We start from the raw sequence: 27,884 nt of genomic DNA on the forward strand, positions 1-27,884 counted from the left end.
TGGGGTAGGCCTTTTTAAAATGTTCCCCATCTGCTGAAAAATTGCACAGGCTGGTGATACCCCAGTTAGCAGTCTCATATATTGGTACAGATTCTTTTGGGTATTAATTGTAGCATATTTCTGGGAATCCTCATCTAACAGCAATCACTAGTATGCATGCTCATGTCCACCTTTGTGAAGGACAGCCTTCCTGGCAGCTTTTGAATCAAAAACAAGAAGGCAGATTACTGCCTGAATTGGCTGTAAATTGGGAGAGGGAATTGTGCAGCGAGTTTTGGGTGTACTTGTGCACCAGTCGCTGAAGGTAAGCATGCAGGTGCAGCAGGCAGTAAAGAAGACAGCTGGCCTTTGTGAGAGGTTTTGAGTACAGGAGCAGGGATGTGTTGTTGCAGTTATGCGGGCCTTGGTGAGTACACACTTGGAATATTGTGTGCAGTTTTGGACTCCTGTTCTGAGAAAGGATGCTTTTGCTGTTGAGGGAGTGCAGTGGAGGTTTACCAGGCTGATTCCAGGGATGGTGGGACTGACGTATGAAGAGAAATTGACTAGGTTAAGATTGTTTTCACTGGGGTTCAGATTAGTGGGGGGGAATCTCATAGAAACTTACAAAATTCTAACAGGACTATACAGGGTAGATGCAGGGAGGATATTCCTGATGATGGGTCTGTCCAGAACGAGGCCTCACAGTTGAGGATTTGGGTTAGACCATTTACGGCCGAGATGAGGAGACATTTCTTCACCCAAAGAGTGGTGAGCCTGTGGAATTCATTACCATAGGAAGTAGTTGATGCCAAAACATTGAATTCAAGAAGTGGCTAGATATAGCACGTGGGGCGAATGGGATCAAAGGTTATGGGGAGAAAGCAGGTTTGGCCATTGAGTTGGACAATCATTCATGATCGTGATGAATGGGTGAGCGGGCTTGAAAGGCCAAATGGGTATTTATCTATCTGCAAAAAGTGGTTTACAATTTGTTCAAAATGCCCACAAAAGCAAACCGATTCATCGGGCTTCATAATGTGTATGACCCATGCTGCCCATTCCACAGACTGGACTGGTTTGATGATTCCTTTGACTTCCAGCATTCTGATTTTTGCCTTTAGCTTTACCTGTCAGGCAAATGGTACTGGGCGGTCCTTGCTGAATTGTGAATTGCTTCCTGGTCAACATGCAAGGTGACCTTGACTCTTTCGATAGTCCCTAGAACGTCCTGATAATCTGTCAGGTATTTAATTTGGACTTCATTCAGGCAGCCATTTTCTAATCAAAAACTGTTGAGACAATCTCTGTGAATCTTTTCAACCAATTTCGTCCCATTAGTCTTGGGCCTGAGCCTTTTACTGCAGTCACTGGTAACCGAGACTGGAACTGCAGTTTGTATACCCTTAATCTGTAAAGGTTCTGAGTCTATCTGAGGCCTTGAGGTCTTGTACAAACTTAAGGGTTGGAGTCCAGAGCAAATTTTGTTAAAGACTGGTTCTGCAATCACTGAAATGACTGCGCTGGTATTGACTTGCATTAGAAACGAGTAACCATTTAACATTTGGTTCTGATTTGGATGTTGCTAAGCAATTTAACTGTTACAGACGAGATGTAGGTGGACTTTCCAGGTTGTGCACCCTCCTGGATACCAGCCTATCAGTTCTCTTGCTCAATTCAGGTCTAGTGGGACATGTTGTTGTCTCGAGTTGGTGTACTGGCAGCAACTACAATGGCTTGCTGCCCTGATCCGAAAGCAAGTGTTAACAGTTTGACTGAGGCTTGGCTTTGTTTCAGTGTGCTCACCTAAAGTCCTTCTGTTTTATGTCCTGAGTAGGTTATGTAGTTGCTTTCACTCCAGTAGAGTTCCCCAAGCTCAATCTGACTGGCGAGAATGTCCACTTCCATAGGAACACCCTGCAATTCATGTTGCACTAGCTGCATTTTCTAATGGTAAAGCCAGTTGTAGTGCCTGATGGGAATCCAGTTGGGCTTCAGCTAGTGGATGCTTCTGCATTGTTACATCATTAATCCAACATACCAAATGGTCTCTCAGCATCTCTTTAAAGTCACACTCAGCCAATCATCTTAACCTAGTCAGAAATTCCAATTCCAATTCCCTTGGTTCTCTAATTGTGGAGTAAAACCACAAGCATCACAGAATTAGAGAAGGCTTGAGGTTGTAATATTCCTTAACTAAATCAGTTAACTCTTGAAAGGTTTTCGTATCTGGTGCCGCAGGGAAAATTAGGCGTCTAATAACCGAATAACCAGCTGCAGATCTACAAGCTGTCAGTAGAATTACTCCTTTTTACCTGCCCCAATGTCATTTGTCTGGAAAAAATAATGCATTCTTTCCACATTTTGGACCCTGTCTATTGCAGGTTTGAATGAGTCAAGCTTCCTAAATAGCAGCATGATGCCAGAAGTGCTTACCCCAACTCAAAGATGACTGTTGTGGCAAATTTCTTCAGGATTCTACTTTTCTGTCGTTGCTACTAAGTAACTCCAACAGAGGCTGGTGCCCCGTCTCCAAGTCATACTTTATTTACATGTAGAAAGACCTTGACACTGATCCATCTCCCTCACAGCCAGCTGTCAGAGTGAATAAATGTCTGACACTCCTGTTTTTATTTGTCAACTAGAGCTCCCTGATTAGACCAGATTACCAGCTCCAGTCAGGGAACTCATATTTTATGAAGTCCATCTGGCTGATTGGGTTCCGTCACCACAGAAAATGCATTTAGACCTGAGTGTTCCAACATTTGGTCACAAACAGTGCTTGAAGTACAAAAAAATAGAAGTGACAGATTCTGGAAGGGGGTGCTCCTTCAGTCACAGGCCAGTTCTAATTTTGCTGCTGATTAGCTTACTACTGAGCTTGGGAACTGCAGTATGGCAGAGAAATAGGCTGTGTTTAGAGGAGCAGTGAGCATTGTGAAGCTTCATTCAGCCTGAACCCTAAATGCTGGAGTGGTGACAGATGAATCTGAGAAAAGGAGAGAAGCTGAAGATGGAAGGGTCATTGGCAGTGTGTGCTGCCTGGAGGATAGTGTGGGATATGGAAGGCAGCGGCTTTCAACTGGAGAATGGGGCTGTGATGGAGAGGCTGCTGAGGGATTTATGGGGAAGAGGAGCTGCAAATGAGTGGCAGCCTGCATGGAGATAGGGAGGAAGACAAAGGCAGGGAGAGTACAGTAAACAAGATGTTGAGCCCTGGGCCCTTGCCTTAGGGATGCTTCGATGCATTTTGCAGCTTTTGCCTTGACTAGTAGTACCACCCAACAAGTGCTTGGGTTTGTGCTAATATTTGTTTACACAGTTAGGGTGAGTTCTTCATGTTGTCTGCTTAAGGGCACAAGCTCTCCCTCCCATGGAGGTGTGGCTTCCCTGATTCTTTCAGAGTCAGGTTGGCAGAACGTGTTAAGAAGGCCTGATCATGATTCCCAAACTACCTTAATCCAGGGTATGTAAGTGTAAGAAAGTAAAGGACAAATGTGGGATGATTGTTTTGGGCATATAGAGAACAAGGAAGGAGTCCTGGAAAATTAGGTAGTTGTGATCAATGCCTTCCTGTCTCTGACCAAGTAATTTTTGGGCAGAAAAGCCCGAGTCTTAATCCATCTCCACTTAAGACCCTTATGTCTTCAATTAATGACCATTACAGCACTATTCTCACTGAAGCTCCAATTATTTTAGCTCCAGGCTGTGGTAGCCTGAGAGTTGCTGAATGGGATACCTTTGATCTTGAGTAATCTGTGTATGACTGAAGGCATAGACATGGAACAGGATGATGGCAACTGACAGTTACCTCACTGCTGTTACTTGCAACCCCAACCATGTGAGACCACACTCTCACCGCAACACCTACCTCTGTCTATGGTGATTGCTACAGCCTGAGATACTGAAGACTGCTACAGCTTCCTCCATGGTACTATTGAGTGCTGGACCTGATCGCCTCAGGTTGGCTGTAGATCAGGAAGAATGCCTCTCTTTGTCCACTTAATTGCTTAATGGGCATAATATTTGATAGACATTCCTTCTAAGAGTCAGTATTGGTGTCTCTACACTATAGCAGAAAGTGCATGAAATGCTTGCCTTAGTACAAGGATTCTACCATATGAGTGTGAGAAAGCTGGGCACACACAGACTGTTTGTTCTTGTCCTCCTCCTATCTCCTCAAAAGCCTACCCATGTATTGTGTCAGGAGAGGTGGGAAACCTAGGTTGAAAGTCAGCTGCCTCTGACTGACCACACTTTCACGTGAATTCCACCAAGTTCATGCTGTGCCCCATCAGAGGTAAAGATACGGTTGGGGTTGGTTAACCCTAACTCGATCTCTTGGCCCAGTCCTTCCTCCAGTCAGGACTTGGAGCTGCTTGACACCTTTTTATAAAGGTCATTTTTGTGATTTACTCATTTTTTTTAAAAAAGATGATCAATTAGTTTTTCTTTGCTGTGCAGCTTCTTTGTTTTTATGAACCTCATTTTTTTTCTTATGACATTTATTTAATGCTGTACCAGACTAGAGCTCGGGCTGCTGGGAATCAAATACTCACAAGCAGTGAGTGCTTTATGGAAGACTAGCAGAAGGGATTATTTTCACTCCAGTAGAAATGGGAAGTGTTAGCTCAGCATGTCTGGCAGTATCTGTGCAGAGAGAAACAGAAGTCACCTGGTAAGAACTAGTGAAGATTGTAGACCTGAAGTGTTGACTCTCTTTGTCTCTCTGTAGATGCTATCTGGCCTACTGAATACTTCCAGCAGTTACAGTTCATACTTCCAATATCTAAGTACTTTTATATGTTCCAAATACACCTAAAATAGTCAACTTGCCTGGTTTGTTTTGAACCAAGTGTATAGCTCTATTGAATATATTTTGGCTCTTTTGACGATAATCTTCTCGTCAACCTCAACACTCACACTCTTATTATAATTCGGGAGAGAGGAGGATCGGGTTTGTATTGATGTTTTCTTTCAATTTACTTTCTAAGAAGTACATTTAAGCATATTGCAGAGAAATGCCTGTAGCGCTATTCTGATCAATTTTTCCTTACCTAGAGAACTCCCAGAGATCAGGAAATATACCTTATAGGAAAAGGATACTCTTTGGATTAGCTAGTGAATGTTCAAATATTTTGGTGAAATTACTAACATTTGAGTAGGTAACACAGCACATTTGTGGATATGTTCAGGGCAAGGGGATGTGCAGTCAACAGAGTTATGTAGTTTGCCTTGATTGAATAACATTTTCAGTTAATAGGTCGCTCACTAAATTCGTTTCTTTTGAGATATGACTGTCTTCAAGTTTAAGATCTATCATTGCAGCCACTGGATCTATAAACAAGTAACTCGCATTATGAAAGTGAGGGTTTTTTGTTTTATTTATTCACTCATGGAACTTGGGCGTCACTGGTTGGCCAGCATTTATTGCCATGCTTAGTTACCCTTGAGAAGGTGATGGTGAACTGCCTTCTTGAATCGCTTCAGTCCACATGCTGTAAGTTGACCCACAATACTCTTAGGAAGGGAATTCCAGGATTTTGACCAAGCAACAGTGAAGGAATGGTGTTATATTTTCAAGTCAGGATTGTTAGTGGCTTGGAGAGGAACTTGGAGGTGGTAGTGTTCTAATGTATCTGCTTCCCTTGTCCTTCTAAATGGAAGTGGTCATGGATTTGGAAGGCGTTGTCTAAGGATCTTTGGTGAATTTCTGCAGTGCATCTTGTAGACGTTACACTGCTGCATCTGAGGATCTGTGGTGGACGCTTGTGAAAGTGATTCCAGTCTACTGGGCTGCTTTGCCCTGAATGGTGTCAAACTTCTTGGAGTTGCACCTGTCCCAGCAATTGGGGAGTATTCCATCATACTCTTGACCTGTGCCTTGTAGATGGTGGGCAGTCTTAGGGGAATCAAGCTGAGTTACTTGCTGCAGTACTCCTAGCCTCTGACCTGCTGTTGTAGTCACAGTATTCAGTGGTGAGTTCATTTGAATTTTTGGTCAATGGAACCCTTGAGGATGTTGATAGTGGAAGATTGAGTGATGGTAACACCATTGAATATTAAGGAATGGTGGTTAGATCATATCTTGTTCACAATTGGATGTGGCAGGACTGCAGAACTTAGGCCTAATTTGTTGATTGTGGGATTGTTTAGTTTTGCCTGTCAGTTCATGCTTATACTGTTTGGCACTCGGGTAGTCCTGTTTGGTTAACACCTCATTTTCAGGTATGCCTGCTACTGCTCCTAGCTCACCCTCCTGCACTCTTCATTGAACCAGGGTTGGCCCCCTGGCTTGCTGATAATGGTTGAGTGACAGATACGTCAGGTTACGAAGTTGCAGATTGTGCTTTGGCTTAATTTGCTGCTAATGATGGCCGTTAGCACCTCTTGGATGCTCAGTCTGTTCAAAGTCTGTCCCATTCAGCACAGTGATAGTGCCACACAACACGATGGGAGGGGGTATTGTCAATGTGAAGGCAGAACTTCATCTACAAAAATATTGAATGGTGGTCACTATTACCAACACTGTAATGGACAATTGCATCTATAGCCAGCAAATTAGTAAGATTGAGGTCAAGTATTTTTTTTTCCTATTCGATCTACTTACTACATGTTTTTTAAATTTTTGAACAGACCCACCAAATGTGCACATCATTGGCAACCTTCCTTTCAGTGTTTCAACACCTCTCATTATCAAATGGTTGGAGAATGTTGCAAATCGCAATGGACCATTCGTCTTTGGGAGAACACAGATGACACTAACATTTCAAAAGGAGGTTGCAGAGGTAGGTTTTGGATTTATTTCTCTGTGTGGTTCTTGAAATGAGACAATTAGCTACTTGTAGATTGAGATATCAATCTGAGTATCTCAGATTCCTGAGACTCCTGATTATTTATGGAATGCTCTTCAACAACTCATTTGCTTTAACATTCCTCTTATTTACATGTACGTGGTAGTTTATTAGTTACAGTGATGTAGTGTAGAGTAGCTAAGGCTCTCTTTTCACATAATCATTCTAGACTGGTCTGTTACTGATGTTAGATTCATGTGATCAGTTAATCGTCAAGATTTTTTGTGCATCTCCTCACATCCGATCTACCCCCGAAGTTTTTGTCTACTTGGTCTACATTATTCTAGTGCTTTCCAATTGGTTAGTTGTGCAGTCTTTGTTATCATTAACGTCATCACCGCACCAAAGCTCAAATCTTAAATCGCGAGACAATCTGGAGCTCTGACTGGATGTCCCAGTCTGGTTGACTGGAATTGGGTGCTAGGATGATGGTATTGTCCTGTATCTGGAACAGTTGTAGCACACTATACATTGTCTAATATAGCTGTACCACATCCCATAGTCAACATGTTTGGTCTCATTTCTTGGCTGAATTAAGATCAGTGCCTTCCCATTCACCTGAATATGCCTTCGGGCATTCTCACAATGTAAGATCGCAGGTGGTCTGTTTCTCTAATGACTGTGGCTTCTGAATTTCTGTCCCTTACCCACACTCTCCACTCTGGCTTTAAGGTTGACAGAAATTTTGTCCTACGTCTAGAGTTGTATCATCTCTGCTGCTTTTGACTGTGGCTTTACTCTTCTAACTTCTTTTGGCCTCAAGAGGCTATGTCTGGTCTGAGATTGTGTTCTGCAACTGGTATATCTGTTTTTAGCCTCCTGTCCATTAACAATTATACTGGGTATGTTTTCCGTGGTGTTGTTCTGTAACGAAATAGAATTAATTCCCAGTCTGGAATCTTACATGGATTTTCATTAACTCAATGATCTTGACTGTACTTTCTGCTTTTCTGAGTAGGGATGAAGTGGAGAAATTGTCACCTGGTTGATGTCTACTTCTAACGTAAACAACCTGAAATCCTTTTTGTTGAATTGATGTCATTTTCCGATATTTATTTTTCTGGGAAACCATGTATTGCAGAGATCTTTTTCAGTGATCTAATCACTGCGTGCTGTGGCTGAATGAAGTTTTGTCACTTCAGTTCATCTTGAATAATGGCTGACTCAAATACATCTTTCCTTTAAAATTAAACAAATCCATTTCTAATCTGTACCAAGGTCTTTGTGGTTATCTTAATTAAATCATTTGGTTCTGTAGATACTTGGCTATCTATGGCACATTTGTCATGAGGCAGTGTAATCCTTTATGCCCAGCTGTCACACTGATTGTTGTGTTCTTGCTCTGCCTTCGTGATACCTAATTTCCAAAAGCAGGCCAGTAGGACTAGTTCGGTTTTGGAAACCTGTTTGCCATGGATGAGTTGGTCTGAAGGGCCTGTCTTTGTGCTGTATGACTTTCTAAATATCCCTCCTGGAGTTTCTATAGGATTTCTCTTCACACTGAACTTTGGTATTCAATGTTTGTACACCACTACATCTCCTGTAATTGTTAAATGTAATTTCTGTTTTTGGTGTCTTTTCTGCATTTGGTCTTCTGGACTATATTTCAACCACCCTGTAGACAGAGCTGTCTGACATTTGTGCACTTCTTGTCAAATTTTTGAGCTACATAATTTTGTCTGAGTTTTACTCAGGTGTTTGTTATTGCTGTAAATTCTTCTGCAAGAAAGCCTTCTTATTTTGCTCAATGCCTTTCTACTGTAGAGAGTGTACCTATATTTGTGCCTTACCGAGAACATAGACTAAACCATGTTTGTGCCTTCCCAGCCTAAACCCGAATCTTTGTTTGCATGGAGGAATTTATTTTTGAGACTTCTTTCAATCTCACTTGTATTACCAGTAGCCTGTGGTCTTTCTCAAGTTGAAAGATGAATGCCATAAGGTAGCCTATGAACCTGTCATACCACATGTACCTGCTAATGCTTCCTCTTCTGTCATTGCATAACTCTTCAGTCTCTAAAGTACCTTAGTACACTAAAGTACTTCAGTACTCTTCACTAAAGTACCCAAAAATATAGTGGGTTTCACATTCAGTCAGTATGCACTTGAATAAGGGCTGCTCCAACAACTGTGACTGTTGCGAACAAGCCTAGATTGTAATATGCTTAAACGTCGATAGAAAATAACTTCTGTCTGATTCTTTCAAAAGCTACGGTTGACTCCAGATTCCAGTAATACTTGGGCCAATTTTTCTTAATCAGCTTTCTTATGTGTTGAATGAGACTGGCTAAGTTGGATGAATTTTCCCACTTTTTCACCATGCCTAACAATGCTGTACATTATTTATACATTTTGCTGAAAAGTCACCCATCATGAGGCCTTGTTGAATAATGCACCCTAGAAATGTAATTGTCCTTCTCTAGAATTTGCATTTCCCATTCTGTGTTGCCTTTAACATGTCCCTGACCTGCTAGTTGTGTTCCCTTTTCACTCTAGTATGCACTAAGTTCTATATTGTAATGCTTCCCCCTTCAACTTCCAGAATTCTAGACACTGACCTTTGGAAAACCTCTGGTACAGAAGAGATCGTAAATGATAGTTGATTGAAGCAGTTCTCCTGAAAGTGTAAATAATGTGGTGATTTTGACTTCTGATCTCATGCTGTCTGCCAGAGCCCACTGTTGGCATCCTGTTGTGTGAAAACTTGCTTTTGTCATTTCTTTTAAACTGTCATCGACAGACGAAATATGTTGGATTTCTTTCTTAATTTTTGCTTAATTGAGTGAGATCCATACACAGTCTACCATTTGCCTTTGGAACACTTACCAGCTTTGAGTACCCATGTGCGTTTTTTGACACTGGAAATGTAAGCCTATTTTCAACTCTGCTGACTAACTGAGATTATACTCTTCCCATCAAAGAATTTAGAATTTTCCTGGGAGGATGTAGGCAGATGGACTTTGCATCATCTTGTATTGCAATGTAACAATCCTGTTTCTATTTACCACAGCCTTTAAATAGTTTTGGAATCCACCCTCGAAGAAATCTGGACAAGCCATGCATTTCTGCTCAACAGTGAGATATTCTGGTTCCTTAATATCTACTGTTTTACTGACATTTTAGCCTCTCTAAGTTTCATGGTGATTTAACCATACACCTGAAGATCTGTGTCTCTCGAACCTTGAGGTTAGCTGATCTCTCTCTCGCAGACATCAATCAAGGCTAACTGTCTGGCAATGTTGTAGCATCTACTCCTGGGTTGAGTTTCAATTTTGTTCCAAAGCTTATACCTTCAAGTGGATAACCAGCATCTGTTTTAGTTCTTTCACTTCATTCATGAAGGTTATTGTTTCATTCTATATCATGTTTCTTCATCAAAGTCATTATTAGTGATAGATGGGGTCCAAGAACGGATCCCTGCGTTACTGAGGAAGGGTCACTGGACCCTAAACGTTAACTTTTTTTTTCTCTCCTCCACAGATGCTGCCAGGCCTGCTGAGCTTTTCCAGCAACTTTGTTTTTGTCCCTGCATTAATTCTAGGGCCCTCCTAGTTTGGATCACTGTACTGTAGCTCCTTATGTACTTCAAAACAAAAATAAGACTTTCAGAACTATCAGCACTAAAGCACCATAAAACTTATTAAAATAATATAAAACAACATGAAGAGTAATAAAGTTCGTCAGCTGGTTGTTCTTGCTTTGTGTCTCTGTGGAATCGTGACTTCAGTACCAAGGCGCTGCCGTGGATGTTGCAGCCACGTGCTCCTCGACGCATGGCTCGCAACCATGCTCACTGCTTGCTCTTTTAATCATAGAAATGCCTGGCTCGCTGCTCGCTTTCTTTAAACAGTGAGGCTGATTTTCTAGTATCAGGCATAGAGCTTGAATTGGGTCAGGACTCTCTCAACGCCCATTTTTGGTTTTAATTATGTAAAAGATGTCATTTTAATAATTTCCAGTATCTCCATCTGCTGTGTTGACTCAAACTAGAAGGAAATGAAGCACATCTGTAGTGGATTTGTAAAAGAAAGCTTGGTCAGTGGTCTTCAGATTGACAGGGGGAAGACAAAATAAGTTTGTGCTACAGTTTAAAATTGCTGTCTGCTATGTTCCTCTTGATGGGATATAAATCACTACTAATCATGAAATGATTGATGACTGTGGTATCACTGATGTTGTTAATGGCATCGCTGATGATGTCAATGGCGTGCCCACAGCTAACAGAATGAGAATTGATAATTTGATTTCCTAAGCTCTGGCTGTTAGGAACTCAGGTCATGGCTTTTGCCCCTTTCTGGGAACTGGAAAATTCTGACTATCATTTAATGTTGCAATTGATTACTTGATAACTTACTTGAAAATCAAGGAGCTTTGAATCTCACTAGAGGACTGCTTATCGGGAGAGTGTTGTAGAAAGCTTTCGTTTTATGAGAGATTGGTATCAGTCCTAGAGAAGATTTGAACTATTTCACTGCCCTAAGCTCTGTTTGAACAGGAAGGAGTTTGTGTCATAAACACAAGGAGTTTATGAATCGACAAAATTGATGTACAGTGGAGCGAGAAGGCATTTAAACTTAGAAGCGGGGCTTGGGGAAAGGATGAGGAATGGAGGATGAAAGCAGTTAGAAAGTACAGAGTACAAAAAGATGAAGCAAAGATACAAATCATTAAAATGTGAAAAATATAACATGGAAGAAAGATTCCAAACCATAAGCCGACCAGACACTGTTGAGACAATGGTGGGCCTTCTCCTTGACTGAAGACCCTGGGGACAGATCTTGCTACCTGAGGGCTGCTGGCCAATCACAGACCACTGTTCTTATGCTGAACAGTACTACAGGTAAGATTGTGGCTGCTGCAGGAAAAACATCTACTAGGCAACATCTCCTCTTCAAACCGGGCAGTTTACAACCTTTAGGGCTCAATGTTGAGTTCAGCACCTTTAAATTATGAACCCATTCTTTCTTTCCTTTTTAGCTTTGCACGTTACATTATTTGTTACCCTCTCTTCCCTTCCCCCAGCCCAGTGGGACTGTCTGCTCTTTCCAGTCTGGTAGTTATGCACACCATTATTTCACCATTCTCACATTTCGATAATTTAATCTGAACTCTCAACATCCTTTCTTCCCCCAGCGTGCCAATCTTCCTCCCTCCCACTATTGCATAAATGGTGCCTCCTCCACATTTCATTTCAGCTCTGCTGAAGAGTCATCTTGGCTCAAAACATTAGCTTGCTTTCTCTCCATGGATGCTGCCTGACCCACTGTGACCTCCAGCATTTTATGTTTTCCCTTCAGATTCCACCATCTGCAGGAATTTGCTCCTCAGTCAGTAATGTAGATTGGGCTCAGCTCTCAGGGTCATTGGGAGAGGGATGGAGCTCAGCAAGTGCAGGGTTTGGCGTTCAGCAGGATCCTTCCTTTCCAATATCCATCTCCCCACTCATGCACTGAGTAACCCCTCCCCCTGCTCACACCCCCCCTCTGCCCACTTCCCTTCCACTGACTTAGCCTCTTGCCCTTTCCCTGCATCTTCCCTTCCCTTCCCTGTTCCCTTACCTCTTCCTCCTTACCTGTTCCCCTACCTCTCCCTTACCCTTCCACCCTCTCCCACCTCAGCCTTCCCCCTTTCCCCCAAGCCTCCTTCCCCAAAACCTTTGGCCATCCAGGGTAGAATGGAGCAGGGTGGAGGACTTATCAAAGGACCTCCTTTATGGGCCTGCCCCTGAGCCTGCTAAGGTGACCATTAACCTTGTTTCAGGCAGCACGCGATGGAGAGCGTCATTATACCTGATTGCCTTCCTTTCTTCCATTTATGTCCATGTGTTGGCCACTAGTATTTGAGGTTTTCCATGACAGATAGCTGCTGCAGGGCTTCATATTTAAATTTAGTTTTGTGAATTTCCTTTTGAAGATTCTGTTTTTGCTACAGGGCCCTTTTAAGTGGCTGTCAAGTATTTGCTTAATGGGGCTGTCAGATGTCAATTAGCCAATTTTTTGCTCAAAGATATTACTGCTGTCATGACAACTGGATGGTCTTCAAATCAAATTAATTTTACCTGATTTGTTTGGATCTAGTCAATACTTTGTTGTTGTAAGGCAGCACTATCAAAATGTGTTGGGAGACTACATTTCTCTCTTTTTGGGCCAATAAACTGAAGTGGACTGAAATACTAGGAGAGTTTTGCAATTTGAAAATAAAATGCTGCATATTTTTGCATTGTGCAGTGCGTTGTTGTTGCTCTTTTTAAGCCCTGAGGGGGAGAATTCTTTTCCAATATCCATCTACCCACCCATGCACTGGAGGTAAAGGTAAGTGTGCCTGATGACAGCCCTCTGGTTGGAATCCAGAATGTTAAAAAGCTGTTAGTGCCAGAGTAATATAGAGAAACTTCCTGCAAATTGGAATCAACCATACTTCTCCTCATTCCCATCTCTTGTCTCTCTCTGTCTCTGGTGACTGTCTGCCTGTCTCTCGCTCCCTCGCTTGAAAATCAAGCAATCTTAAAACAAGCATTCTAGTACAAGAAAAGATTTGGGTTGACCCAATCAGCTAACAAGACAAAGAATGTCCATCACGCTATGGACAACAGCGTGTCATCAGTGTTAAAAAATTAAAAGTACTGCGTGAGAAAACTTAACTAAGCCTTAATCTTGATTTGTGATCTTCAGAATTTTATTTACTGTGTTATTTTTCCACCCAATGTAACTGTGTCAAACTTATTTGTCTTTTTTTTTAATCGAGTGTGTGTATGTAGAAATTCTTTCTTTTCTCTGATGAAGGTTAAAGTTAAATGTTACAACAAATAGATATTTTCTGTTAATGATGAAAGTTAGTATGAATGGCTTCTGTCCTTACTGGCAACCGTCAGGTAAATCAGTTGTTCTGATGGCCTAACTGGGATTTTCTACATTTTGGAGTGCCTTACAGAGCAGTGTGGCATGATTATTCCTGCACTGTTTGCCAGCTCAGTCTGTTGTCAAAGTCAGCTCATCATTTTCTTTTCTATTATGCTAAACAGTTTAGCATCAAATGGTATCCCCTTACCTTAAAACTCTAATAGATTGGCTGGATTTTCACTGCTGATGGTCAGACACACTCAGTGACTGGCAAAAAAAAACTAAAGGCGAGGGAGTGCTGGAGACGAACAAAATGGCTGGAGAGATCCAAGGGACAGCGACGAATGGACTAAGGGCTGGCACGGTGGCTCAGCGGTTAGCACTGCAGCCTCACAGCACCAGGGACCCGGGTTCGATTCCAGCTTCAGGCGACTGTCTGTGTGGTGTTTGTACATTCCACATGTCTGCGTGGGTTTCCTCCGGGTGCTCCGGTTTCCTCCCACAGTCCAAAGATGTGCAGGCTAGGTGGATCGGCCATGCTAAATTGACCGTAGCGTTCAGGGGTCTGTGGGCTGTAGGTGCGATGGGTCTGGGTGGGATGCTTCAATGGGCGGTGTGGACTTGTTGGGCTGAAGGGCCTGTTTCCACACTGTAGGAAATCTAATCCAATCTAACTATGAGATTTCCAACACTGATTTGTAAGCAGCAATGTTGAAACTGTTGCTGTTTTCAATGATTGACTGTGAAGCTGGAACACATTATGCTGTTGTGCAGCTTTAGTGGAAGACTGCATCATCAGGATTTCTATGCAAATCTGTAAATATTGACATCCTGAGGTTGGAGTCACTTTCAGAGGGCAAATGCTGACAGAAGGACAGCAGCTACAAGCCACTTTGTAAAGTCTAACCCATTTGTTTTTGTGGTTGAAAATGAGGTATAAAAATTAAACATGTATCAAGGAACCGTACTATTTTCAGTCGGTGACTTGTTACTTATCTCTGAAAGGATGAAATAACTGCAGCCAGTGTCTGGTACTAATAAATTTAAAGGTGCCTTCACTTGTCGTGACTGAATACAATATAATTCAGTGACTGTTTTATTTGTTCTTGAGCTCACTTTATGCTCATGTAAGTAAACTGTACAACATTACTTTTTAAATGTATGCATTATAGATTTTGAAATTACATACTTTCTTTTCCAGCGTCTCACAGCAAGTACAGGCAGTAGGCAAAGAAGTAGACTGTCTATAATGGCTCAATACTTGTGTAATGTAAAGAGCTGTTTTACTATACCAGGCAGAGCCTTTGTTCCAAAACCTAAGGTAAGGTGCATCTAACTAATGTTTAAAGAGTCCATAATGTGAGTTTGATTTTGTTTTTGAATTGATTTGTTTTGATTTATTGTCATATGTACCAAGTACAGTGAAAAGTTTAGTTTTGCATGCAGTATAGGCAGATCATAACATACAAAAATGTGCAGATCATAACACAAAGTTGTACAGATCATAGGGTGATTGAACAGAGAGAGGCATACAAAGATGTGGATGCACAGAATGTGTACAAAAGTAAGATCAATATTAGAAATTTTAGAGGCCCGTTCATTATTCTAATAACAGCTGGTCAGAAACTGTTCTTGACCCCGTTGGTAATTGCATTTAAGCTTTTGTATCTTCTGTCTGTTGGAAGAGGTTATAACCAGGGTGGGAGTGGTCTTTGATAATATTGGCTGTCTTTTCATGGCAAAGAGAACTGTAGATGCAGTCAGTGGATGAGAGGTTGGCTTGTGTGATGGTCTGTGCTGTGTTCACAACTTTCTGTAGTTTCTTATGGTCTTGTGCAGAGCAGTTGCCATACTAAGCTGTGATGCATCCAGATCAAATTCTCTATATGATACATCTGTAAAAGTTGATGAGGGTCCTTATGAATATGTTGAATTTCCTTAGCTCCCTGAGGAAGAAGAGATGTTGTGTCGTCTTGACTGTTGCATCCATGTGGGTGGTCCAGGACAAATTATTGGTTTTCGTTACTCCTAGGGAACTTAATACTGTCAACCCTCTCCAACTCAAGTCCGTTGATATAGATAGGGGCATGTCCTCCTTGCTTCCTGAAATCGATGATCAGCTGTTTAGTTTTGCTGACATTGAGGGAGAGTTTGTTATCTTTGCACCACATCACCAACCATTCTGTCTCCTTCCTGTATTCTGTCCCGTCATTGTTTGATATCTGGCTTAAAAGTTTGCTGTCATCGGCGAAATTGTAAATAGTTTGAATGAAGTGTCAAGTATACACCCTTGCAGGGTGCCATTGTTGTTGAGGATTGTTATTGAGGAGATGCTGTTGTTATGGATCAGGAATTTGAGGATCCAGTTACAGAGGGCAGAGCAGAGACCTTGGTCTCTGAGTTTGGAGATTAGTTTGGTTGTGATTGTAGTGTTGAAGGCAGAACTGTAGTCGATAAGTAGAAGCCTGACATAGGTAACCTCATTATCCAGAAGTTCCAGGGAATGATTGTAGGGCTAGAGAAATGACGTCTGCCGTAGACCTGTTGTTCCAACAGGCAAATTGCAGAGGATCGCGGCAGGCTGGGAGGCTAGATTTGGTGTGAGCCATGACTAACCTATGGAAGCACTTCATAATTATGGAGGTCAGAGCCACTGGGTAGTAGTCATTGAGGCACATTGCATTGTATTTTCTTTGGTACCAGGATGGTGGTGGTCGTCTTGATTGTTGTAAGGAGAGGTTAAAGATGACAGTGAATTGTCCCGCCTACAGGTTCTGAGCGTACAGCTGTGGTTCCAGTCTGGGTCCATCACTTCCCTTGGGTTCACTCTCAAGAAGGCCGATCTGATGGCAGTAGCGGTGACTGATGGATCAGGTGTATCTGGGACTGTTGGTGCAGGTGACACAATTCCACTGGCATTTTCCCTGATCTGCGTGTAAAAAGCATTGAGTGCATCAGGGAGGGATGCGTCTTTTTCTGCTGTTCTGTTCTGCTTTATTTTCCATCCCATTATGTCGTGTAGGTCTCACCATAGGCAGCAGATGTCCATGTGGTTAGTTTGGGTTTCTAACTTAGTCTGGTACTTCCTCTTAGCATCTCAAATGGCCTTGTGGAGGTTGTTAGAAGTGCACTCCTTGATTTATATTTCAGGTTTATTCCATCTACTTGCTGCAGATCTTATGGTACCTTGCAGCGCAGAAAAGTGCCATTCATCCCTTCTTTGAAAAAGATGTCAGTTTATTCCCACGGCATTCCAGCTTTTTCTCGTTAACCCTACAAACTAGTGCTTTTCCAACCACATGTTCTATTGACTTTTCAGTGCTCAGTGGAACCTGGTTCTTCTACTCTTTCTATAATGCATTTTGGATCACAGAACACTGTGTAAAGTAATTTTTCTTTATTTATATGCTAAGTTCCTTTACAAATAATTTAAAATTTATTACCTCTGGATGCCAACTTACATGTGCATCAAAACGCCTGATAATTTTGAGTAATTATAGACAAATAAGGGAAGATCTAAATCTGTGGTCTTTAAGGAAAGCGACTATAATGCTAGCAATATCTCTGTACATACCAGAAGGCCATAATCCGTGTGAAGCTCCTCTGTACCCTCTCCTGAGCCTTGACATTATTTCTAAAGTAAGGTGCCAAGAATTGCACGTGATACTGTAAATGAGAACTAATCAGTGACTTGTAAAGGTTTAACATCACTTCCTTGTTTTTTCATTGTTTTGTACCCAAAGCCAAGTATCCCATATACTTAATTAACTTTCTTTGCCCCCTTTAAGTTGTATGGTTATGCAGTGATTCTCCTTTTAACTACATGTTGTCTCCTGTTTAGTTGAGGAACGTTTTGCTTGTCCGATATACTTGGCTGCTGCTGCGTGGGGTTTATGATGCTTAGTTGCAATGTTATTGTCTGAGCAATATTTGTTGAATCTCTTGATCTCAACTATTTTTATACATTCATATGTAAATTCTTGTTTCATAGAATCCCTACAGTGTGGAAACAAGCCCTTCGGCCCAACAAATCCACACCGACCTTCAGCATCCTACCCAGACCCATCCCCCTATAACCTAATCTACACATGCCTGAAAACTACAGGCAGTTTAGAATGGTCAATCCACCTAGCCTGCACATTTTTGGACTATGGGAGGAAACCGGAACACCTGGAGGAAACCCACACAGACACAGGGAGAATGTGCAATCTCCACACAGATATTGCCCGAGGTTGGAATCAAACCTGGGTCTCTGATGCTGTGAGGCAGCAGTCCCCACCACTGAACCACCATGCCGCCCCTGAAGTGATGAAAATATTTTAGCATTTTTAAGCATTTGGTAGATAGCTAATTTATTCTTCATTGCTTGAAAGCTCTTGCCCACAAAAGCTGGTGATTTTAAAGGAACATTTTTTTGGCAATTTGACTGAATGAAGCTCAGTTTAAACCAATTACATTGTTTACTGATACTCTAAGATGTGGTTTAAGTACATTCTCTGAAATGAATACTGAGCATGACATTTTTACTTGAAATTACTTTGTAGCATCCCAGCTGTGTAGAATGTAGCTAAAGTCTGTTTGAACCATATGAAATATAGTATGCCATAATTGTAAAAAAATTCTTAAGTAAAGCTAGTGCACAGATACAGTTTCTGTATGACTGGAGCTACAGATGGTGGTGGTTGATTTTATGTGGGGAATGGGAAAACGAACTGGAGTTCTTAAAGGTTATTCAGATACTGTTTTTCATAATTTTTCTTTGATGTTTGCACTCTGAAATGAGGCCACATGGTTTTGAATGAAAATTGCAGCTGCGTGCCATAAATGGTAACAGCAAGGCTGAAGGCAAATATATGAAAGCAAAGACAGATCCCGATACATTCTGTAACCATGGTTATGGTTACAGTGAAAAGCAGGGATTGAAAAGCAAGGACAGCTGGAGCTCACTTTTTAACTGAACAGTGAAGGTCTCAAGCAGAATATGTTCGCATTAGAGCGAATCCAGGCTGTGAAGATGAATTTGTGCTTAGTTCTTGTTCTGTTTGTTTTTCAACTCTTCTGTATCCATCTCCATATCACCTCTGGTTGTGTTTTGCTGAGAATTATGAAGTATTAAAATACTATTGTGCCAGTTAATCTTGAAAATGTTCCTGCCCATCGGTTGCCTGTCACCTAATTAGTAAAAGCATATAAGCCTTTTTTTTTCTCACTGTTAGCTTGAAGAGTTATTATATTAAAATGGCCTGCTGTAATTATTTAATCTGAACATTTAATTCTGAGGAAGGGTCACCAGACCTGAAATGTTAACTCTGATTTGTCTTCACAGATGCTGACAGACCTGCTGAGCTTTACAGCATCTGCAGTCCTTGTGGTTTTTACAAAAATAAACATCAGTGATTTTTTTTTAAAAGAGAGAAGCTTCCATGCTTACTAATATGTATTCCATTTTTACATAGCATTACACAAGGTTACACAGCATGGCATCAGGCCGTTTGGTCCAATCAATGCTTGACAGTGTATACTACATTTAAACCCCCTCCTGCCCATCCTCATCTAACTCATGTCAACATAATCTTTAATTCTCCTCTTTCTTACATGTTTTCCTAACTTCCCTTTAAATGTATCTATGTAGTTTGTCTCAGATAATTAATGTGCCAAACTGTTCTTACATTCTGAGTTACTTCCAGTTTCTCTATTTGATGTATTATTGACTCCTATCTTGATAGCCTTTAAACACAGTGTATACCCCATAAAAATTAAACATTTCAAAGACTTCTAATAGGTCACTTCTCAAACTACGAGAAGAGGGCTCAAAATAAACCTTATTTATTCTTGCTTAATTGCTATAACATCAACCTTTTAAATCCTTTTGTAACCTCCAGTATGTTGACAGTCTGCTTGACATCTTGCCAAAACTGTGCACAGCACTCCAAGTATAATCTTACCATCATTCAATGTAACGGGGCGACCAACTTTAGATTTACAGAGAAATATTGCATATGCTGTAATTTATTCTAGTGACAAGCATAAGATTTTGAATTCACTTGAACAAAATGAAATTGGTGTTGCAGTATTTTCTTTAATTACGCAGCATTATTTTTGTTTAATAATGGTTTTTATAAATCAGTACTTCACATTATTATTAGAGATAAATGTCATCTTATCTGTACTGATCCAAATGTAGCCTATAACCGACCAAACAAGTTTATTCAATGGCTGTATTTTGTTCCATTGCCTAAAATGATTTTGCTTACAAAATTAAAAAAAAACTGCCATTAGAAGTTGCACTCTCATGTTTGAAACCTACTGGAAAAGTTTTTTTTTAATTTAGACAATTGAACATTTTTTACAATAGTTGACAATAATCTTCAGTATCTGCACATTCTTGTTGTGAAGAATAAATTGAAACTAAGAATATTTTTGTCAGATTTCCAAGCAGCAGTCTTAATAACATGACACTGTAAGACATAGCTACAAGTGCATTGTAATTCTTTACACATCATGTCGAAGAGAGTAGTCTGTCTCATCTCCCAAAGATTGGTGTTTGGGGTAGTGCCTTCTGTTTGAGTATTCAACATTTTCTCTTTGTGGATTTCTGCACGATGTGCAGAAAATTGCACCTGCAATAAATAGGAACCCTGCAGAAATACATCCAGAGTATATTGCTCCTCCTATTTTATATCTGTTTTCTTCTGAGACAGATGGTTTGAAGAAGTGGCTTATGAGCTCAGCTGTGAACCAAGACACTGAAACTAAACACATTATACCTGCAGTAATGAAACAGACCCCTCCTGTTACAGCAGCACAACGTTTTGAGCCTTGATGTCTTCCGCATCTTATACACGTCATACCAGGCAGGGAAATCCCAATTCCCACCAATGATATAATACATGACAGAAGCATCAAAATCTGGCAGGCATGCATGTACACTGGCTGGTCTAAGATGGAGAAGTTAAACCTGCAGCTGAAGAGCCCTGTACTATACCATGTGCAGTCCATCCACAGACCTTGCATCTGTTTTGTTGTGGAGATTACATTTGATTTTTCAAAGGTATTAACCTTCCAGTTTGGAAGTGCTGTGGTTGCAACTGCTCCTAGGAAAGCAAATAAGGACAAAAAAAGTGCAAAAATCTGCAGTCTTGTGGAAGCCATTGTTATCTTCTGACACCTTGTGTTTGGAATCTCCAGTTCAGTCCTGTTTTATTGGAATAGAATTAATCAAGCTCTTTTCAGCTCTGCTTAAGGGTATAATACTTGTTGTAAAACATGGTTTAAAATTTCAATAAAATGAAAATGATAATCATGGTTAATGAAAATTTAAGAAAAAAATTACCTGTAGAAATTGTATCCAGAACTGCATGAATGATTGAGAGCTAAATTTAGTACTACTGCATTGATAAGGCTTGCTGTCAGCACAGCTACCTACAGAACAGAGAATTTACAAATTAGTGTGAATAGATCAAAGTGGCATTGGTTTGTCCTTAGCATCAGTGCTGCTTGCTTTCGAAAATAGAAATTTATGCAATACTGCGAATTGTTCAGTTAATAAACTGAATATTTTATTCAATACTGACATGCTGCCTTTGACTGACTGTTTGTAATATGATTTTCTGTATTGTTGATAAGAGCTATATTGCTTTAAACTTTTCTATGTTTTCTTTTATTAATGAAATATAAAAGTAGCCATAAGTTGTCTCTTCCCCTCAGTATCCACCTAACCCAGATACAAAGTAATGAACTGATTTCATGTCTCATCACTTATGTGCTGTTCGTAGAGGAGGTTGGTTAGCTGGTTTGTGATGCAGAGTATCACGAACAACATGTATTCAATTCCCACACTGCCTGAGGTTACCAAAAAGGTCCGCCTTCTCAACCTTGCCCCTTGCCTGAAGTGTGGTGATCCTCAGGTTAAACATCCTCGAGTTAAACTCGCCACCAGTTGTCTGCCACTGATGAGAGAGCTGTCCTCTGGAACTGTGGCAAGTTTACTGTTTGTAGCTGTGTGGTGGTGTCTGAGCTACTTTAATTATACCAACCCTGGCAACTTTGTAGGATCATAATTCATCTGTGGTTTGAATTATTGTTTCTAAACCTAGATATCACGTTTTAGGAAAGGGGTAAGATTTTCAAGCGGGTAAAGGTTCGATCTACTAGAATAATACCATTGTGGATAGCCTGGAGAAAATTAACTGTTTTCCTTAGTATGGTGAATGCAAAGTAGAGATTTGATAACAATTAAATAAATTGTTTCCAGTAACTTTAAGTTTGTTAACCAGAAGATTTGAGATGATCCATACAAGATCCATCAAGGTGACATGAAGAATAACTTGTTAGGATTTGAAATGCACTCTCTGCCTGATAGAGTGATGGAGAAAAGATTTATTTATAAATTTCAAAAGCAGAAGGGATAACTATTTGAAGTTCAAAATAAAATGGAGGGTTGTGGAGGAATTATTAAAAGAAAGAGGTTTGAGTCTAATTGGATTATTATTTGAAACAACTAGTGCAGATCAAGTGGACTGAATAGTGTTATGAACCTATAATTTTAATTTAATAGAACTTTTTTTTAAAATCCATTAATTTAGGATTTGTTTTTAATCAGTTATCCGGTGCATAAAAATTCCCATGTCACTTGGTATTTATATTTGAAATGTGTTTCTAAAATTTTAATTCAGTATTGGATTTGGAAATGATGTGAACATACTATCAGGTGCAATTTTTTTAAGAACTGATGAGAATGGAATATACTCTTGATTAATGAAATATGACATTCAAGTCCATTCAGCATGAAGACAGCAGCTTGTTTTTCAGTAAGAATGTGTAAATAAGGGAGAACAATATGGCCATATGGCTAAAAGGAGTTGAACTCGAAGATTCCTAGCCTGTGAATAAGGACATTAGTCTTCCTAAACTACTGAGTTTCTTAACAAGTGACTGAGAAAGTCTGCACTGGTTATTCCTGGTCTAAAATGTTAGCTGATATTGTTAACATCTCTTTTCAAACACTGCCCCTCCCTCCTCCAGATTGCCATGCACAGCTATCCCCTCAAAAAAAAATTATCCTCATAAACTGCCAACCTTCTTTTCCTCTCAAACACTTGAATATGTTGTTTCATCTAAAAATTTGTGTCCTTGAAGTTCCCACTCCTTCACAGGACTGCAACAGCTATGATATTAGACAAAACCACCAAAATATTACAGCCTAAACAGGGACCAGTAATATCTTTTAAAGTAGATAAAGTATAAGATCCCAAGGACAGACAACGAGAATAAAACCACTAAATTACACAATTTTGAGCAAGCAAACAAAAATACCTATAGGTATTTCTGCTATAACATGTGTTTAGTTAACATGAATTGGTTATAACACGATTTATAAAGAATGGATGATATTTGGATAACACGAAACTTCGTGCTCTATAGGTGTAGCAATTTTCTGTGGCAATTTCCCTGTAACACGATTTTCTATGGCTATTTTCTACAGTGCGAGGTCAAGAACGCAACTGTCGTGTTACAGGAAAAATACATCTATCAAAGTTAGAACAGTAAAACATTATCACCTCATTCCATCGCCATCTCAAGCTGAACTCTTCCAGGGACAACTTTACGAAACCTTCTTTGTTGACTTCAGCACATCTTGTGACTCCTTGCTTCCCTTTCTCCTTCCTAGCAAGCTGCACCCCTTATCTTGCCCCTCAACTCCTTTAACTATTGGCAGAATGCTATTACATACTTTCCAATGCATTCTCTCAGTGGCCTGCATCTTCATAGACTGCAGCAGTTCCCTTCAGGAGCTGCAAATCCTTTCCAGATTGTATCAGAGTTCTAAATGTTCATCAATCTGGCTTTTAATTCTGCATTCAACCAGTATTCTGATTCATCAACAGTTCCTTCCCATGCACGAGGCATTTTTCACATTGTTCCATAGGCATTTGCTAAAATACTGTACACGAGTCCAATGATGTTGGGGGTAGTATATTAACATGGATAGGAGATTCACAGACTAAGAACAAGAGTTGAGATAAGGGGATATTTTCAGGATGGCAGCCTGTAACTAGTGGAGTACAACAGATATCAGTGCTGGACCACAATTTGTATACAATATCTGTTAATATATACTGGATCACAGTAGTAAGTGTACTATGTCCAAGTTTGCAGCTGACACAAAAAATAAGTAGAAAGGCACTTTGTGAGAATGACACGTGGAGTTGTTGAGGGAATAAAGGCAGGTTAAATGAATTGGAAAAATAACTTTGCATTTGGAATATAAAATGGGAAATGAGGTTGTGCATTTTGGAAGGAAGAGTAAAAGAACTGAATATTATTTAAATGGGGACAGACCACTGAAAATTGCAACTCAAAGGGATTTGAGTGTGCTAGACCATGAATGGCAAAAAGCTAGCATCCAAGTTCAACAGGTAATGGGGAAGGCCAATGGAATATTGGCCTTTATTTTGAAAAATATGAAATATTTAAAAATTGGTAAGGGTTGTACCTAGAATGCTCTGAAAAGCTTCATTCCCTTTATCTCAGGAAAGACATACTGATGTTGCAAGCAGCCAAGAGAAGATTAACTAGTTCAATCCAATTATGGAGGGATTTTCCTATGAAGATCAAAGGCTATGGGGAGTTAGCAGGAATAGGGTACTGAGTTGAATGATCAGCCATGATCATATTGAATGGTGGAACAGACTTAAAGGGCTGAAAGGCCAATTCCAGCTCCTATTTTCTATGTTTCCAGAAATAACTGTAATGAGAATGAAGCAGGAAAGTGGAGTTAGGAATGGAAGATTAGCCATGATTTCATTGAACTGGGGAGTGGAATCAATGGGCCAAATAGCCTATTTCTGCCCCTCCATTTTATGTTCTCAACCCCCATTAAAGTTATCGTGCCCAGTGATTGATGCTCAACTGTTGTCACCAGTTCACTTGGTAGATTCATCATTGTTGTGGCGAAAAGACCACTGTCAAGTCTTTGGGATTCAAGTAAGCCAGAGTTTTTATTTCAAGCATTTAAATAAGGGACCACAAGTTCCGGTCTGAGACCATGCTCCATTTTACAAAGCTCTGCTACTTGTTCAGGCAGTCCTGTGCTCCACTACACCATTTTGCAATGTTAAAACTCATTTGTGTTCTGGCATCTTGTTTCTGGGACATTTTACTTTGCATTTTTCAAACACATCACAAGCAAATATTACCATAACATCTAATATTAACTTCCCTTGTTGTCTCCTTACAGTGACAGCTTTTCAATCTCTGTTCAGGCCAGTAATGACACAGGAACATTTCTCAAGAACTCCCACACCCTATTGCCTCTAGGATCTGACTGGATTTCAACTAACTTCAGCTCTCATATATTCTTGGTGTCACCAAAGTCCTGATGATGTGAGCTAAACTTGAAACTTTTCTCACTTAAATGATATCCCATCCTTACTTCCTTCCTTATGTGTTAACTGTGGAGGATTCTATAGTATATCCCTGTTTTCCATTATCACCATTTGTATACGTCATGAATATCATCAGCATTTGGTCAATGAGTGTTGTTTTCTGGTCCCACTGGTTAAACAGCATTCTTGCCACTTTGGCTTAATCGCTGTCATATTACTCTCATAATTTTGCAGCGCCTAAACAAGATCCACTCCGAGCCTTCACCTTGTGATTGTCTGATGGCTGTTCTGAATAGTTGTGTTATTCGTGACTGAAGTCTTTTCCATTACACCCGGACTACATTTCCAGGGTCTTGTTTGTGTTTAATGTGTCATTCCACCATGGGCTGATCACAACCGGTAAGAGCCCTGCCCATGAGGCAAAAGTCTCAATGTATACAGAAGGTGTGGTCATTGCCACATCCCAGTCTTTCATAGGTGCGTATCATCCTTTCGGGATGTGTAGATTAGCTGGGTTATTGGGGGATGGGTCTGGCTGGGATGTTCTGAGGGTCGGTGTGGACTTGTTGAGCCAAAGGGCCTGTTTTTCCATACTGTAGGGATTCTGTGATTCTATGACTTTTCAAGAGAACTGGCTGAGGCAGAATCACTACTGATGGGGTTTTAGAGTATTAGAGGAGCAAATGGTGTAGTGCTATGTTTTGGTACATATTTCTTCTGTGGCCATCTAGAGAGTGTATTTCAAACTTTAGGAGTGAATTGTAACACATCTCCCTAGGATCTTTCAACTGAACCACTGTCGGAGATTCAAACATTTACAACTTCCATTTTCATGTTCCCATTGCACAGCCATCAGGAACCTGCTCATGTTTGTCACGTTCATCATTCTGTCAAGCCATAGACTGTGTGACCACTAGTTCCTACCTCTCCTGAAGTTGATCAAGAAGATCTAATGATTGTACAGCTTGATGTTTTTGTCAAGATGCAGTTCCAAATCTTATCTCCAGTATATGGTTGAACATTATCTATTAAATTCTGAGCCACATTACTTGGACTGGGAGTCAGTGATTTTACCTAGGACAACAGGTTAAATCCTTTTTATACCTTCTCTTTGCACATATATGGTTGTAAGAGCATATTCTGCACCCTGGATTGTGAATCACAGTTCTTCTGTGCACCCTTGCTGTTACCCAATTCTAATTATCCCAACCTCAGCAGATGATACATTGGTGAGCACTTAATGGGTCTTTGCAGCAAGTTGGTAAATTTGCTACATCGTACAAATCACTACACCAAAGCTGATTAACACATGTTTTTTGCTGTTCACAATATTGTGTCTGTAATCATGGCTCCCAAAGAAGTGGGAGTGAATTAGTCCACCCCAAGATATCATTTAGGATACGAATTACTAACCGTTAAATGAGCCCCCACCTTCTCACAGCAAATCTTCTGTCTTCCCAGTGCTGCATTATTGCTGTGCGTTCTCATGACTGGCAAACATCTGAGAGTTTCCGTTGTGGTTTTCTTAGCTATGGATGGGGTTGTAGATGTGTGTTCCTTTTGATGTGGACTACTGGGGATTCCCAAACTGTGGCTGTCTGCTCTTGGATGGTAGTTAAAGTGGCAATCTTCCAGGCTGTCATCACCCTAGATCTGTCCGAAATAAAATCGTTAAGAGAATGACTCGTTTCTGCCTGGCTGACGGAGACAGTTTGAGAGTTATTAGGTTTTCTGTTTCGGTTGTCTGACATACCTAGACACATTCATCTGGTCTTCAGTCACCTCACATATTTTGCCATCAGGGCTCTTGTGGCACAGTTGTAGTGACCCTACCTCTGAGCTAGGAGGCCTGGGTTTAAGACCCACCTACACCAGAAATATGTAATAGCATCAGACCGAGCAGATTGATTAGAAAGTGTCATCCCACAGTGAGCCCAAGCCAGTCATGGGACTTCTTTACCATAAGCTATTCTCCTGACTTCAGTACATTCAGTGATTCCTTACTTCCCTTGCTCCTTTCTTGGTCCCGTATCTCTTGTTGGTCACTTATTTGAACCTCAGTGCGTTTAACTGTTAACACAGTGCTACTGCTTGCTTCTAACTCTCTCAGTGGTACTGCATCTTCATTATTTGCAGTTGTAACGATATGTGAAATATTAATTTATCCACTTGCGACGTACAGAATACATGTCCAGTAACATAGCATCCTCTGATGGTAGGACAGTTACAGTTGGGAAGAGAGCACAGGAGACTGCAATTTGCACAGCCCTTTCAGCCATTAGTTCAAATGGTGTTAGTTTGGAAGTGATAGGAATCCAGAATCCCAAGTGAAAACTCCAGGATCACTGGTTCAAATCCCACCATGATGCATGGTGAGATTTGAATCCAGTTTTAAAATAATTCTGCAATAGAGAGCCATCATTGTTGATTGTCATAAAAACCTATCTGGTTCACTAATGTCCTTCAGGGTGGAAATCTGCTGTGCTTACCTAGTCTGGCCTGTATTTGACTCCAGGTTGCCCATAGTGTTTCGGGATGTGCAGATTAGGTTGTTTACAGGGGTATGAGTCTGCGTGGTTGCTCTGACGGTCATTGTTGACTTGTTGGGCCAAAGGGCCTGTTTCCACGCTGTAGGGATTCTATAATTCTGTACTTTCCATGTCAAGAGAGTCCCTTGATCTGAGTATTCTTGGAGGAGCGTTCCCCCGTTTGGTATTACTTCTGTCAGGAATTTTGCTACGTTGAAGGCCGAGCAGTCCTGTGTTGGAATGCATCTGCCCTTCAAGTAAAGTGATCCATTATAACTGGGCAATATGTTTGTTCCT

The 27,884-nt window shown here is 40.6% G+C and overlaps 2 protein-coding genes across 3 annotated transcripts in view; one reads left to right on the forward strand and one right to left on the reverse strand.

Annotated features, from left to right (window-relative positions):
* Positions 1 to 27,884, forward strand: part of tfb1m (transcription factor B1, mitochondrial) — a 61,292-nt gene that overhangs the window by 25,168 nt on the left and 8,240 nt on the right. The window contains exons 5-6 of the mRNA XM_048535832.1: positions 6,616 to 6,767; positions 14,874 to 14,993. Of these exons, the coding sequence (XP_048391789.1) occupies positions 6,616 to 6,767; positions 14,874 to 14,993 (272 nt within the window). The remainder of the gene's footprint in view (positions 1 to 6,615; positions 6,768 to 14,873; positions 14,994 to 27,884) is intronic.
* LOC125454725 (claudin-20) lies at positions 19,555 to 26,851 on the reverse strand. Of its 2 annotated transcripts, none has more exons than XM_048535833.1 (3): positions 26,491 to 26,851; positions 21,006 to 21,094; positions 19,555 to 20,867 (listed from the first exon to the last, which is right to left on the reverse strand). In XM_048535833.1, exons 1-3 carry the CDS (start codon positions 26,545 to 26,547, stop codon positions 20,165 to 20,167), a joined length of 849 nt encoding a protein of 282 aa, XP_048391790.1. In that variant the 5' UTR covers positions 26,548 to 26,851; the 3' UTR covers positions 19,555 to 20,164. The 2 variants fall into 2 exon arrangements, with proteins under 2 accessions (XP_048391790.1, XP_048391791.1); XM_048535834.1 differs by lacking the exon at positions 26,491 to 26,851 and adding an exon at positions 26,473 to 26,488.

This window comes from Stegostoma tigrinum, chromosome 9 (genome assembly GCF_030684315.1).
Source record: "Stegostoma tigrinum isolate sSteTig4 chromosome 9, sSteTig4.hap1, whole genome shotgun sequence".
Classification (NCBI taxonomy): Eukaryota; Metazoa; Chordata; class Chondrichthyes; order Orectolobiformes; family Stegostomatidae; genus Stegostoma; species Stegostoma tigrinum.

Bases quoted from the DNA above. Each gene is read 5' to 3' on its own strand.
- LOC125454725 (XM_048535833.1), bottom strand. From the start codon at position 26,547: ATGAGAACGCACAGCAATAATGCAGCACTGGGAAGACAGAAGATTTGC. The intron at 21,095-26,490 runs GTGGGGGCTCAT...TCTGTTCTGTAG, and splicing joins AGAAGATTTGCTGTGAGAAG to GTAGCTGTGCTGACAGCAAG. The intron at 20,868-21,005 runs GTAATTTTTTTC...CCAATAAAACAG, and splicing joins TCTGGATACAATTTCTACAG to GACTGAACTGGAGATTCCAA.